At 39.3% G+C, this 15,091-nt stretch overlaps 1 protein-coding gene across 1 annotated transcript; it reads left to right on the forward strand.

The window, feature by feature from the left end:
* The first annotated feature begins 648 nt into the window (after positions 1-648).
* On the forward strand, positions 649-15,035 carry aga (aspartylglucosaminidase). Its single transcript, XM_080415758.1, has 9 exons — positions 649-929; positions 3,750-3,903; positions 6,917-7,029; positions 8,414-8,526; positions 10,888-10,996; positions 11,457-11,532; positions 12,137-12,244; positions 13,589-13,722; positions 14,421-15,035. The coding sequence occupies exons 1-9, from the start codon at positions 812-814 to the stop codon at positions 14,519-14,521; spliced, it is 1,026 nt and encodes a 341-aa protein (XP_080271884.1). The 5' UTR covers positions 649-811; the 3' UTR covers positions 14,522-15,035.
* Positions 15,036-15,091: the final 56 nt, after the last annotated feature.

The raw sequence follows: 15,091 nt of genomic DNA on the forward strand, positions 1-15,091 counted from the left end.
TCTACTTTCATTAAACCCGGTGAAGACCATTTCTTTTATGGATGTACATTTGACTAGAGCTGCTGCGGGTAATAGCGCCCTCTACTGCTCAACCCTCCACTGCGCGAGCATCATCCTCTCATGTTTACAAACAGGAAACCCATCTATACATTTACAATTCACGGTCATTTGTCTCCAATGGACAGCATACTGGCAGCGCATAATACAAAGGCTATCTTCATTGCAATGGTGTCATCTGCACAGGATCTAAATGTATGGAATGTTTAGTTAGAAGTTATGACATCTTAGTTTTGCCTGAGAGTTGAATTCCTTCTGGAATAGAGTATTCAGTTCCCCCCTAAAACTGTTCTTACTGTGACAATTCAACTAATTGTGTATAATCATGATTCACTGATGATTCAGAAAGTGAATATTAATTAAAGCCTGGTGCAACAACTTTTTGTCTTAAGTACCAGACAAAAGATAATCAGTTATCAGTTATAGGCAGCTTAATCACGTTTAATTTGTTTATCCAAATAATGAAAGCAGTCAAAGCACCATCTATAACTATGCCACAAAAATAGCTACCAGATTGTGTGCATCGTTGCAGTTGGTATTTCACGTACTGTCCCTTTAATAAACAGTACCACCCACTCACACGTGACAAAATAAGGAAGTCAGAAGTTATCGTCGTCAGTGTTACTTACTAATAGTTTGTTTCTTTGCAGCCAAGTATTTGTTATATTAGCCTATTTTGCTGCACAATTGGTCGATTGCAGAAGATGTGCTGGCAGTGATTGCATGAAAACGGAACGAAGACGAAAAACCTGGAATGTGGCTTAGAGCAAAAATGTTGACATCACTATGTTTTACTTTACTCTTTTCATCTGGACACGCGTTATTACCTCTTGTTATCAATACATGGCCCTTCAAAAACGCAACAGCGGCAGGTATTTATGTCCGTGCATTAAATAACTGATCTACATACAATGCGACGCGTTGTGAGCTAGTAGATTGGTAGCCCTGACACATGACAGTCATGGATGAACTTCAACCTGGTGTTTGCACTTTCTCTATGTACGGCCCGTACAGCTACATAAACTTTCAGATTTCAAATATAAAGTACTTACCCCATGGCCACGGATGTTAAAATTCTGTACGGGCCCTCAGAAGTACCCGTAGCTTCCGTATTGTTCAATAAAAAGCATTTCAATCCGATTGGTGTCCATTTTCAACTACGCGACCCTATCGGTTGGGAGGTGTATTGCACTCTGATACATAATGGATAAAGTGCAACAAATACTAGATTGAAGTTCATCCATGACGGTCTTGACAGACGTATAATGAATGGCATTATAGTTAAAGCAACTATAATGATGGCTAACAAAGTGATTATTAGGCTGATGGATTTTGATAGATCACTTCATCTGAACATGTTGGATTTTTTAAATTCTGAACATAAATATGCAGCATGGTGGATAGTTTTTCATTTAGGCAGTGGTGGAAGACGTACTCACATTTTGTACTTAAGTAAAAGTACCAATACCACAATGTAGAAATACTCTGTTACAAATAAAAGTACCAGTATTCAACATTTACTTGAGTAGAACAAAAGTATTGGCATAAAAAAAAAGTACTCATTATGCACAATGTCCCATTTCACAAGTTTCCGAATATGTATAAAATCCTAGCCCCCCAGATCTACAAGCTCACAATGTGAGCTTGTAGACATAGGTCTGAAGTGGTTAATGTATGTTTTACAAAGTAAAGTTTTAAAATAATAGTGGAGTAAAAAGTACAATATTTGCCTCTTGAGATGTAGTGGAGTAGAAGTAAAACGATTGAAAACTGGAAATACTTTAGTTAAGTAAAAATACCTCCAAATTGTACTTACTGTATGTACAGTACTTGAGTACATGTACTTAGTTACTTTACACCACTGCATTTAGGTAAGTGTCTGCTAAGATGTTGGATATCATCAGTTAAAGAGTGCAGCTCTCCACATGGTCATCATCTGTTATCTGACCAACAACAGGCACCATATGTTTAATCTTAGACCAACAGGGTTCCATTATGTGAAAAGCCTGTATTAAATACCACCACCAGTTCAGGCACCATACAATCTGATGATGGTTTGATGACTGAAACATTATTTGAAACTAGCCATAGTGTGTAAAGGGACTCTTTGTAGTGTTATAGGGTGTTGGAATATATAAAATACTTTTTTTTATAAAAAAAATATTTTACAGGGTAAAAGGAAATAAGTCACCAACCACCTGTGTCTCTTCACATTTACTTTCTTCACAAGTCCACCTAATTATGGGCATGTCATAATCAGAATCAGTTTTATTGTCACATCACAGGTTTACAAGGTAAAAAAGTGGGTGAAATTCTTTTTTGTACATCGTTCCCATCGCAACGTTAGTTTCCATAGAAAGAAGAGGGGGGGGGGGGAGAAGAAGAGGGTGGGGGGCAAGTGGGAAGGAGATCAAAACAAGAGAGCAACAGAAGGCCAGACAAGTTATCTACATATTTACAAAAACCTGAGATAATAAAAAACTAAAAAAAATAAACTAAGGTGCCTGAGCATAGCAGCAATGTATTGTATACTGTGCATGTTATACTTATACTGTGCATGATAGACAATGGACGTTAAGGTGCTTAGAGGAAAAGGAGCACAATAAAAAAAAAAAAAAAAAAGTCAGTGCGTTATACAAGGGATTAAGGTGCAAAAGGTCAGTGCGTGTCCACCTAGAGTGGACTGACCCTAGTCTAATCCGCAGGTAGCTCCATGAGGGAGTGCAACAAAAAGTCATTTGTACCTGGTGTAGTCCACAGGTGTGTCCGAGGGGGGGCTAAAGTCCAAGTCATTGTCCCTGGTATAATCCACAGGTGTGTTCAGGAAGAGCCAGAAAAGTCTGCGCCGCCTGTTGTCAGGCTGCTGAACAAGGCCTATGCCTCATTCAGGCTTATGCCCCATTCAGCATTCTGACAGCAGCCGGATTGAAACTACACCAGAACCTGGTGGTGGAACTCTTGATACTGCGGTAGAGCCCCTTGCCCGGTCGCGGTCGTTGTAGGGGGTTGAACAGTCTGTGACTTGGGTGGTGCTTGTCCTTGATGATGCGCTTGGCTTTGACCACGCACCGCTTTTTGTACAGTTCCTGGAGCGCTGGGAGCTCGAGTCCCATTATCCGCTCTGCCGATCGCACTACTCGTTGTAGGCTGATCTTTTCTCGGGCAGTGCAGTTCCCGTACCAGGCCGTGACACAGCCTGTTAGGATGCCTTCAACAGAACTGTTGTAGTACAGCCTGAGGATGCGATGTCCTACTCCGAGCTTCTTCAGGCGGCGGAGCCAGTACAGTCGCTGCTGAGCCTTTTTCCTCACGTGTGTGGAGTGCGTCTCCCATTTGAGGTCCTCCTCGATGTGTACTCCGAGGAACTTGAACTCGCTGACCCTTTCCACTGCAGCACCGTCGATGAGGATGGGCGCATGGTCTCTCCGCGGCCTCCTGAAGTCCACGATCAGTTCTTTGGTCTTGTCGACGTTAAGAGAGAGGTTGTTCTCCCGGCACCAGCGTTCCAGTGATTTGATCTCCTCTCTGTAGTAATAGACAAAGTATATTTTGCTGCCAATACTTTTGGGCCTTTTACTCAAGTAAAATTTTGAATATGGGACTTAACTTAACAGAGTATTTCTAGATTGAGGTTTTGCCACTTTTACTTAAGTAAAACAAATCTGAGCACTTCTTCCACTACTATTGTGTAGCTTGGAGTACCCTCCAGTCGGGCGGTTCAGTGCTGGATGCGGTGGAGAAAGGCTGTGCTCGCTGCGAAGCAGAGCAATGTGACGGCAGCGTGGGCTACGGAGGAAGTCCTGACGAATCAGGAGAGAGCACTCTGGACGCCATGATCATGAATGGGTGAGCATCAGCCACAACAACATGGTGGGATGTTAAATGTCCTCACTGTTGGCCAGAAACATTGTACTGTATCGCCAGGTTTCATCTTTTTCTTTTTGTAAATTAAAGGCTGTTTTATTGCATTGTGAGATTGTATATCAGCAATTGTAGTTAATTTTTTGAAAATTTTGGCCTGTGTATAATATCATGTCCAAAATAGGGATTCCAGGTTGAAAGTTGTTAAGTCTGTCTGTGGGGTTTATACATATAAACCGATGGAAAGTATTAACAAAGAGCTTGTGACTAAACAATAACTACATTGGATCCATTAGAATCTCTTTTTTTTTACATTAGAAAAGGTTTCCGGCCGATAGCGATGATATATAACATTTAGACGTAGAATATGCACATCCACACACTAATGACATGGAGCTGAACTAAGTAATATAATTATAAAAAAGATATAGAACAAAATCAATGAACTTAATTGACAAGATGTTAAATGTACTCTGAACATTCAGTCATGCTAATTGGCCAGATAAATCAGTGTCAGCAGTACACACATGGTGTAAGGAAAGACATTAAATATAGATTGATAAGGAAGGTCCCATCAACTAAAACTAGCCAACATAGCTTATCTACAAGGTTGTAGCTCTTTTATTTTCACTATCTTTTGAAGATTTCTGAATTTCTGAAAATGTGCCCAATCTGCCTATAATAATGACAATATATGGATGCCAGGTTAAAAGTGATTTTTCTTTTCTTTTTTTTTAAAGAGGGGGCATTATTTTATTAAAATATATTATTTTTGATAAACCAATTACTGCAATTAGCTGTTAAACCCCTACTAATGATGCAGCCTGTCTGATATGAATAGGTATAGTGTTCCACAGTCTCTTGGAAGCAAAGCCTGGTCACATTTGGTCACATAACCAAGCAGAGCTGGCATCCACATTACAGATCTCAGAGAACACCCAGGCATATAGGGACTCAGTAAATCCTTTTTGTAATTTGAAGTGAGGCCATTTAAAGTTTTAAATGTGATCAGTGACATTTTTAAATCAATATCAATATGGCATAAAACTGGCAGCCATTGTAATTTGGCTTGCACTGGAGTCATGTGTTCATATTTCTTGGTGCCCGTTAAAAATTTGGCAGCAGCATTCTGCACCAGGTGAAGGGAGCTCTGACTGATAGCAGCATAAAGAGCATTACAGTAGTCAAGGTAGGGACAAATAAAGCATAAATAACTTTGTGCAAATAAGTCAGAGACAAGAATGGTCAAATTTTAGAACATTTCCTTTAAAACCCCAACCCTTAAAATAGAGATCCGATTAAAAAATGACACCAAGATTTCTGTCCACCTGATTAATATTTTTGGTCAGTGAACCAAGCTTAATGTGAAGCAGGCTGCTGGAATATGTTTGACCAAAGATTATTACTACAGATTATGTTTTTAAGAAACGTTTTCTTTCTAAACTGCTGTAGTTATAGACTGGAAAGGAAGATACAGTAGCTCTGTATCACCTACATAACAGTGATCGGGGACACACCATGGCTCTGGATGATCTGGCTGAGGGAATTCATGTATATTGAGAACAATAGAGGGCCTTGAAGTACACCACAGTTAACCCCAAGAATCCCATCGTCCCTATTCTAGGCAAACATTCGCCTATTTTAATATAAGAATAATGTTGTGTTATGGCAATATCGTGTTCACTTCGACAGCCCTAGCACTGATCAGGAAGCCAGGGGAGGATGTTGGTTTTGTGTTTTTCGGTAGCACCATGTGGTCTACAATGCAGGAACAGTAGGGGTGCAACATTTAATCAAAATAATCGATTCAGTCCATTATAAAAAAAACTAAATGGATGCATGGTTTCCTCTGCCGTCCATGTGTGAATAATGTGTGTGAATGAGTGAATGTGAAATACACATGTAAAGTGCTTCGGAGAAAGGCGATATATAAATGCAGTCCATTTGTTTTAGCATTTTGTTTTAGCATGAGTCCATCACCGCGTGAACTTTCAAACGGGTATCATCAGACATACGGTACACTTGCGTTGTAGAAATTATTTCAAACGTTACTTTAAAAGTTTCTGTACATATTTTCACGTTCTTTCACGCTAAACAACACAGTAGAAATATTATGCAGTCATATGTTTAGTTGTTTTACATGTGAACACAAGCATCCTCTAGTGGATGCAAACAACACGACAGGTGGTTGTATCCATTACATTTGTGTCCGACACGATGGAGGATACATACAGTAGATGATTATTTGTGGGATAATAGTGGATTACAAATGCTGTTACTGTCAAATGAAGTTACATTACAAGAGACTTAGTTTTAATTAACATTAAGCCTAAGAGATATAAATAAATTAGGCCCACAGGCTGGTTGATTATATCCCTTTAGGAAGAGAATTCTCAGTGATTATTCTAAACTTAATTTCAAGTCATTCCAGTACACTGACTGCGTGCAGCATGACTGCTTAGTAATTTAGAAGATTACCTTCATTAATCCCCATGGGTAAATTGTTTTTTTTCACTCAGTTTTGTTTTTACACAGTACATGGTTAAGTTCTGGTATACGGTTAAAATGCTGTGGGTTTGGCTTGGTTAAAGTCTGGGTAAGGACCTGGGAGGGAGATTAGTCAATGATTTGTTAGCTCAAAATCCTGTTTTCTGAACTTGTGTACCAGGTTCAAGGGTCCCCACCTATATATGTATATTGCTACATTTCACATCTTTCTGCACAAATGTCTCCAAGACAAATACCCATACATCTAATTCAATAAACAATGTAAAGACTAAGAGAGAAGAAATAAAGACATGGCTTTCCTGAAAATAACGGTGTTTTCACCGAATGTTCGCTTATTATGACTTGCCCAGAAAAGGGACTCTAAGGTTCATGAGGTTAAGTAACATAATATACATCAGGTCCACGATCAGATTCTCACAACACCCTAATGGGCCCTGACCCCACTGCTTGAGAACCACTAGTTACTGTGGGTTTTATTTTCTGTATGCAGAGATACGATGGAGGTCGGCGCCGTAGCAGACCTGAGGAGAATCAAGAATGCCATTGGAGTTGCCAGAGCTGTGATGGAGCACACCCATCACACACTCCTAGTGGGAGAGTCAGGTATGGCACGAGTACTGCCTGATAAGAACACAGCTACTGATTAATGGCATTGTTTGACATGGTGAAATTTAGACAGTTTTTTTGTCCTTGGATAGATGTCATATTAGGAGGATAAGGTTTTACATTAATTGTTTCAAGTTTCGCAAGGCAAGTACAGTATATTTACTGTATATAGCACATTTAATACATAAATGCAGGTGCATTACATAAGGCATTTAAAGACAAAATAAAATAAAGAAACATCAAACTTATTTTTATTGCAACTGTAGCTACTATTTTAGTGTCCCTCTAGGAAGAGATATTTTCCATTAGCTTAAAATCTCTGTCTCTGATGTCAATCACCAGGTAAATTCGAGCTATCCACAGCCAACCACCGAGGCACACAGCAAGTAGACAGAAATGGTGCCATCTAATAGTGAGCGTTAGTGAGGAGCAATACATGGGGATAAGACTGAAAAAAGTGTTCCTAAACCCTAAACACTTTAAGTAGAACACACCCTTTTAAAAGGTGTGTTGCTCTGTATTCTTGGGAGTTGCTGTCATCCCATCACATGGGATCCTTTGTATTATTATTCTGATTTATTTCTTGGCAAGCACCCCTGTCTGGAAATTGCCATTTTTGTAGCGCCGGCACACTGCTACGAAATAGAACAGAGCCCTGTATTCTTCTCTCCTGTGTTTCGCTCTTAGCTTTCCTACCGTCTGTCTCTCCTACAGTCTCCCTCTTAGCTTTCCTACTGTCTGTCCTTCCTACACCGTCTCTCTCTCAGCTTTCCTTCCGTCTGTCTCTTTCAGCTTCCATATATTATATATATATATAGTCACTCCTACATTGACTCTCAGCTTTTTTCTACATTTCCTCTCTCTCTGTCCACCTCTTCTATGGGGCTTGCAACACCCCCACTACTTCTACTGTAACTGGACACACACACACACACACACACACACACACACACACACACACACACACACACACACACACACACACACACACACACACACACACACACACACACACACACACACACACACACACACACACACACACACACACACACACACACACACACACACACACACACACACACACACACACACACACACACACACACACACACACACACCTCCCTCTCTGGCACTTTGACCCATTGTGTCAGAGCTGGCATTAAGAAATGCATTAAATTAAGAAAAACATTAAACAACAAATTAGACTGTACACACACACACACTTCTTTTTACACACCACATACTGTATTAAATCATAATACATAGATAGATCTACAAATTTGATAACATCCGTCCACACCTTCCTTTGATTGTATTTTCTGAAATACAAGGTCAATGTCGGTCTGGAATGCTCAACTTGATGTTTTCCCCTTTCTAGCTTCTTTGTTTGCTGAAAACATGGGCTTTATTGTGGAGGACCTGACTACCAACAAATCCATGAATATTTTCACACAGTGGCTGAAGGGGAACTGCCAACCCAATTATCGCAAGGTGCGTGTTTTTCTATCCATGCCCGTTTCCCTGGCTCCAGGCGCTGAGGTTCTAAAAGACTGGTATTAAACTGGGAAATCAGTGGGCCTGTTCCAGCAGTCAGTACAAAGATAACTTTGGTGTTGGATGTGAAGCTTTTCAGAGCCACATTGTTGCTTCTTTTAAAAAGTCAAACTCTTTTCTAGAATTACATTCTATGCTGCCATAACATGGATAAATAGCAACTTTGGATGGAGTTTTGAATGCAACCATCATTTACCCACAGCATTGCAAGTTTGCTGTGTGTGCGTGCTTCTAGAAAAAACTATTCTACTATAGACACATTCACAGGTAAATTCCCTATACAACCAAAATCCATCACTATAATATAAACCTTCTCTGCTTATGGAACATCTTTATTCTTCAAATAATCACTCAAAGTGAAAGCATCCGTCACAGTCCAGGGTAAAATCAGGCACAGGTGTGCATCAAGCAAACAAATTAAAATACAGCCGTTGAAGTTGCCAGGATGAAGTCATTACCCCGTTTTTACTTTTAAACCGGTTGATTAAAAAGAAAAGGGGAAAACAACATGTTGCTGAGGTCTTTGTTGACCAACTTTACCTGTGTTTTTATAATCATGCTTCAGCAAACTTGTCAAAGGTTTTCCTTTCACATCTGTGAAACTTTGAATAAAACAGACAGCTGCATGAATAATGCATGAGCACACCTTCATGAAACAGACTTGTTGATCCTAACTGGCTGTTATCGGTGGTATAATCAAACCCCTCTGGTGCAAGAATGGCTTCCGCCAGATGGCGGAAAATACTTTTAAGTCAGCTTTGAGCCCCCATATTAAAGTGTATAAGCCCCAAAAGGCTGTGGTTACAGTGAATTTAGAACAGATAAAGGGAGTTGTTAAGCACGACAAAAAAAACCTAACTGATGTAAAATCACTGTAAGCCATGGCCTCATGTGGCTTATTGCTTTTTTACAACTGTTACCAAATATAAAGCAACATGAAAATAGACAGTCCAATAAAATCTGTTTAATCATAATTAATGAAGAAAAATCCTGCACACTGCTCTTATTCAGCAGCATCACATTTATTCAACACTTCAACAAGGGGTGGATGAACTATATGATGAATCTATATATAATCATGATGGTATCATTTCTGTAAGGCACTCTTAATGAAGGTCCAGAAGGACCGAAATGTCATGTCAAATTGTCAAGTGTTGAATAAATGTGATGCTGCTTAGCAAGAGCAGTGTGTGGGATTTTTCTTCATGTCATTTGATACTGTCCAACGCACCTGCACCTGAGCTAAGTGGATGTGCAAATATTTCCGTTGAAAATAACATTTCACTACAAGAATTATTTGTACAAGAAAGTAGTCCCTGACTTCCTGCACAAACAAGTTGGCTGCTATCCCCCATTACTGCATAGAAGCTCCCAAATACTGTTAAACAAGCCATAAATGTGAATTAATCGGTATTGATTGAATGGCCCATTTCTGGCCTAAATGGAATCAGAAACTTTTTTTTTATATATAAAAATGTATAACAAAATCTGACATTTTGTTTGGCATAGTAATACTGATGTAATACGGTCACAGGTGTGTATTTTGTAGAGCATTTTTAAATGGCTAGGCCAATCATAATTAAGGAGCTGGGCTACGGTATATATTTATTTCTTAACTAAATTAACCATGTGTCAAAATCTGAATTTTACCTACAAAAAAGGGTTTCGTAAGTGCCGTGTGAAAATTATTCATTTAACCTATTCACCCGGATTCCATTCTACTTGTGAACAATATAAGTGGAATACAAATGACTGAATCCTTCACACCTCTTAGCTTGTATCCGAGGCACCAAGGGTCATACAAGAGCAGAAAAGAACCTCTTTCTGGCAGTGAATGAGACGGTTTGAGTTCAGAAAACCATTTCAAATTACACCCCACCCACAGCACTCCACTCTCAACCAGCAGCCATGGTGCTGAGCTCAATAGCCCAGCAAACGTGATTTTGACTATATTATACTGTTCCGATATCGAGCTGCTTTGGTAGTCAAAGTTTAAATGGCGGGTCTTTATTTTTGACATACATAATTGACCGTGCGTTTAATCCAAACAATACGAGTCTGCCAGCTCCGTTTTAATTTATTGCTGTGGCGTTTAACTGGCCGTGCTGTATAACAGCTGAAATGCTTGATGACAATGGCTTTTGTTTCGTCGCATCTCATCAAATTTGAGTAATTGTCTGGGGGAGCGACATTCTGCGGTGCATGTGTGCACCACCACATTAACGTCATTCCAGGAGTTGTGGAAATGAATTGAAAATGAAAGATGATGGCTTTCGTATGTTCTCTGTCTTCCAACAGAACGTGTTTCCCAATCCGTCCAAGTACTGTGGACCTTACAAACCCAGGGCCACCCTGAGACAGAGCAGAACACAAAGACACATTGATATACACTCCCATGACACCATTGGTAGGTTTTATGTTGTGGGTGGGGGGGGGGGGGGGGGGCGGGGGGAGTCAACCTTCTCTCATTACTTTTCAGTTGCTTTTCCAGACCAATCCTGGTATTAAAGATTCCTTTTGACCCTATCAGGACATGATAGAAATCAAGCCTGGATATTAACTGCATGCAACTAGTATCCTTGTCACTATAGCTGTCAAATCAGGGACTAGACCTGGAACACAAGGTGCATGCAGTTAACTACCTGGTAGGACAGAAAACCAGCAATACTAAGGTTCATGGTAGGATATAATACCAGCATTACTAGAGATCCTGGTAGGATATAAAGCCAGTATAAGTTGAACGTTGGACCACCAGCAGTACTAAGGGTCATTGCAAGATAGAAAACCAGATGTACTATGGATCCTAGCAAGAAAAAAGGGTAGAAAAGAAAAAGCAGTAATTAACTGTTTTTACCTTGTCATACCAGGGATGATTGCAATGGGTGCAGATGGTGGCGTGGCAGCAGGGACGTCAACCAATGGAGCGAACCATAAAATTCCAGGGTACATGATCTTAAAAAATGTTTGAGCCACCAACTATATCACTACTACTACATTACCTAATATTGTGAAACATTGAGCATGAATGCTGCTTCAAGGCTTTGTCAATTTGTATGCCGTTTTATAGTGCATATTTTCAATATTGTTATTTTATACCACAGTGATTCCCTAACAGTGGGTCGGGACCCTTTTTTTTTGTATTTGTATTTCAAATAGAAAAAGTAAATTCTATAAAAAAATCTATAACTTTCTATATAAAAAAAATTAAGTAGTAGTGAAAATAGCAGATCTACAAGTTCACAATGCGCCATATTGCAAACTTGTAGATATTTTCACTTGTTTGGATCTCGGGGAGACCAAATTTATCTTCTGGGTCTCGATCTAAAAAGTTTGGGAACCATTGTTATAGGCTATGAAGAATGATGTATTATTATTCATAGTCACGCAGTATTTTAATAACTTATAAGCATCCACTCTGTTAAGTCTGTCATAATATATGGGTAGAGTTGCAAAAAAAACAAAATAAAAAATATGTGGGTAGAGTTTAGTGCAAACTAAAGGTATACAGTATTTATCTCTAAGCCCTGATCATGTTCAAATCCTGCAGGCGTGTAGGAGACTCTCCTATCGCTGGCGCCGGGGCCTATGCTGACAGCACAGCAGGTGGCGCCGCAGCCACAGGAGACGGAGATGTGATGATGCGTTTCCTTCCCAGGTAAACATTGAAGAAACATCCTCGATTGGTTCCAGGACCTTTGGACCTTTCACAACACAATTTTCTCTTCAAACTTTTCTTTGAAATTCTCGAAATAAGGATATTTTGACACAGGTCTCAAGTGACCCGCAAGAGTCAAGGGAAAAAGGAAATAACAAATGATAGCCATTTTTAATATTTCTGTGATGGAAGGACTATTCTGTAGAGAATCTTGGTGACTGTGTGACCTGTGGTTTGGAATTTATAATAGCTTATTTCTGCCATTAGCCTCTCACTGCAAACACAACACTACCATTTGGTGACAAGATATGAGTAAGTCGCCCCAAAAATGCCATTTGTACATCCCGAAAAATACTTCACATTCAAATAATGTGGTTGTTGGTTTCTCGGGTGTGAAAATAACCCAACGCAGAAGTGTTTTTTTAGTCTACTCTATCCAGGGAAGGTTTGCTGTGAATGCAGGTGAAGGTTTGCTGAGCACTTCTCTGCTTTCTGCTCCGACAGTAAAGATACATTCACACCTGGGAATGGCCCAGTACAACCACAGTCTTCTACAGATGGCAAATGAGCAGCTCTACTGGAGCAGTTGGGAGAGAAGCCTCAAGGGTACCTAGAACATACCATAGGTTGTTTAGGCTGAAAGGGGCATTACTCTTCTTAACCAGTTAAGCCCTATTTTATATTTCGGCTATTCGAAAATAGCTGATCTACAAGATTGCGGCGCGTTGTGAGCTTGTAGATCTGTTGTTAAATTTTTTTATAAAATCTTGAAAACATTTTCACCTAAAATGAAATAGGGACAGGGTTATTGTGGTTAAATCTCCTTGCCCAGTTATCTCCAAGCATTCTGGTGATTCAAATAACACATCACAGATTTCAGTGTACCAATGAGAAAAGCATGATATAAATGGGAGGTCCAAAATCATTACCCTTCTGTTTATGGAGTCATGTGGCGCATTGTAACTTGAGTGTTAACTTCTGATATATATATCATCTTATATATATATATATATATATATAGATATATATATATATAAAAATAAATAAATGGAAGGGGGAAAAGTGTTAACCCACACCACAGATTAACACCATTTAGATAAGCCTTCTGGCTCTACAGTTATCATTGTTTATTTTAAATATATGTATTGCTGCAATTCTCAAATAAAGTCAATCAATAAAAATAAAAGTGTAGTTTATTGAAATTGAAGTTGTATTCATCCCTCCTGTTTAATTAATTCTATAATTATTGTTAGCACGACACGTTCATGACTGTTCATCTGATTTGGTGGCTTTGAAGGACCTCTTTTAGCTCCCCTCATACTCTCCATGTTTTCCTGCCAACAGTTTCTTGGCTGTAGAGCTGATGAGGGCAGGGGCAGATCCCTCAGCAGCCTGCAAGACCACCATTTCCAGAATCAAGAGGCATTACCCAGAGTTCTTTGGGGCCGTCATCTGCGCTAATACAACAGGCCATTATGGTGAGTGTTTGGATTCACAAATACAAACCGTTTAGCTGCAGCCAAAGATGCCACAACACATGCCAAAGTAGCATTGGCCTTGTTGAACGTAGGGAAATCAAATTGTGGATTTTTGAGCTAGAGGCGCATGGGTGAGATTTTGCCCCCACAAATAAGTTTTGTGGGAATGTATTCAAGTTCTTGGTTAAATGATAGAAGCACCAAAAAGTGTTTTGTTAACCCTTTAAGACTGGGGAAGCATCTGTCATTTTAGATTTCTTTGGCTATTCAAAAATAGCAGATATACAAGCTCAGAGTGCCACGCCATGAGCTTGTAGATCTGCTATTTTGAAAAATCGTGAAAATGTGTGCAAATCATTGAATATACGTATATATATTTTTAAACTAACATTATTAATTCAAATCTTTGCTTCTGGGGGTCCCTGGAACAAAATATTTTGAGATGGGGGTCTGCGGCCAAATACATACAATTTTGGGGGCCCTTGACATGAAAAAGTTTGAGAACCACTGACATAGAAACATAAGTTTTTCAGAAAACTGTTTTTAGAATCGGCTTCAGGTCTTAATGGGTTAATATCTTGAAACTAAACTGAACTGATCAACTAAATGTCCAACACAGAGCAAGAATGCGTCGGGGAAAATGTTTTTCTCTAGACAGCAGTAAATATAATGTTGCTTTTTCTCTTCATTCATTCCAGGTGCAGCATGCAACAAACTTCCTGGTTTCTCCCAGTTTCGCTACATGGTGTCTGACTCCCAGTCAAACACACCGCTGCTGAAATCTGTGGACTGCTTTTAGTTAGCCTACCATTCATACATGCCCAAGACAATTATCAATTATGTTAATTGGTAATTTTATTTTTACTCAATAGTGCTCTATATGAAAGTTACTTCACTTATTGACATGACAAATTACTGCAGATAATCACAGCCAAATGGAGGTACTACTACACAGACAGAATCATCAAGTGAATAAAACTACGCTTATAAACACAACTTCCTCTCCTCTGTGGCTGCGAATGAATGATGAGCCGTGATATTTTGCATTGCAAATGTGACACACAGATGGCACATTCCTTGAAGTGAAGTCATTGTCTAAGTAGATCAGAAAAGTAGGCACTGCATAAATTCAGCATAATTAGACAAGCTAGTCCTTAATCGTTTAAGCCTGAGATACCTAAGGGATCGGCACTTTGTTATAGCATTTTACCATACAAGTCTGAGTGTAATTAACCCATTCAAACCGGGAACGCATCTGTGTAACCACTTCAACCATTATTTTATACTTTGGCTATTTTTGAAAAAAGAAATTGTGCAAATCTTCGAATATATATATTTTTTGAAGCGATTGTGTTAAAAATTAAATCTT

The sequence above is a fragment of the Gymnoscopelus braueri genome (assembly GCF_963280865.1).
Source record: "Gymnoscopelus braueri genome assembly, chromosome: 20".
In the NCBI taxonomy this organism is placed as follows: Eukaryota; Metazoa; Chordata; class Actinopteri; order Myctophiformes; family Myctophidae; genus Gymnoscopelus; species Gymnoscopelus braueri.

Excerpts from the sequence above, each read along its gene's own strand:
- aga (XM_080415758.1), top strand. The coding sequence starts at position 812 with ATGTGGCTTAGAGCAAAAATGTTGACATCACTATGTTTTACTTTACTC. Across the intron at positions 3,904-6,916 it reads GACGCCATGATCATGAATGG|AGATACGATGGAGGTCGGCG; the intron begins GTGAGCATCAGC and ends TTCTGTATGCAG. Across the intron at positions 7,030-8,413 it reads ACTCCTAGTGGGAGAGTCAG|CTTCTTTGTTTGCTGAAAAC; the intron begins GTATGGCACGAG and ends TCCCCTTTCTAG.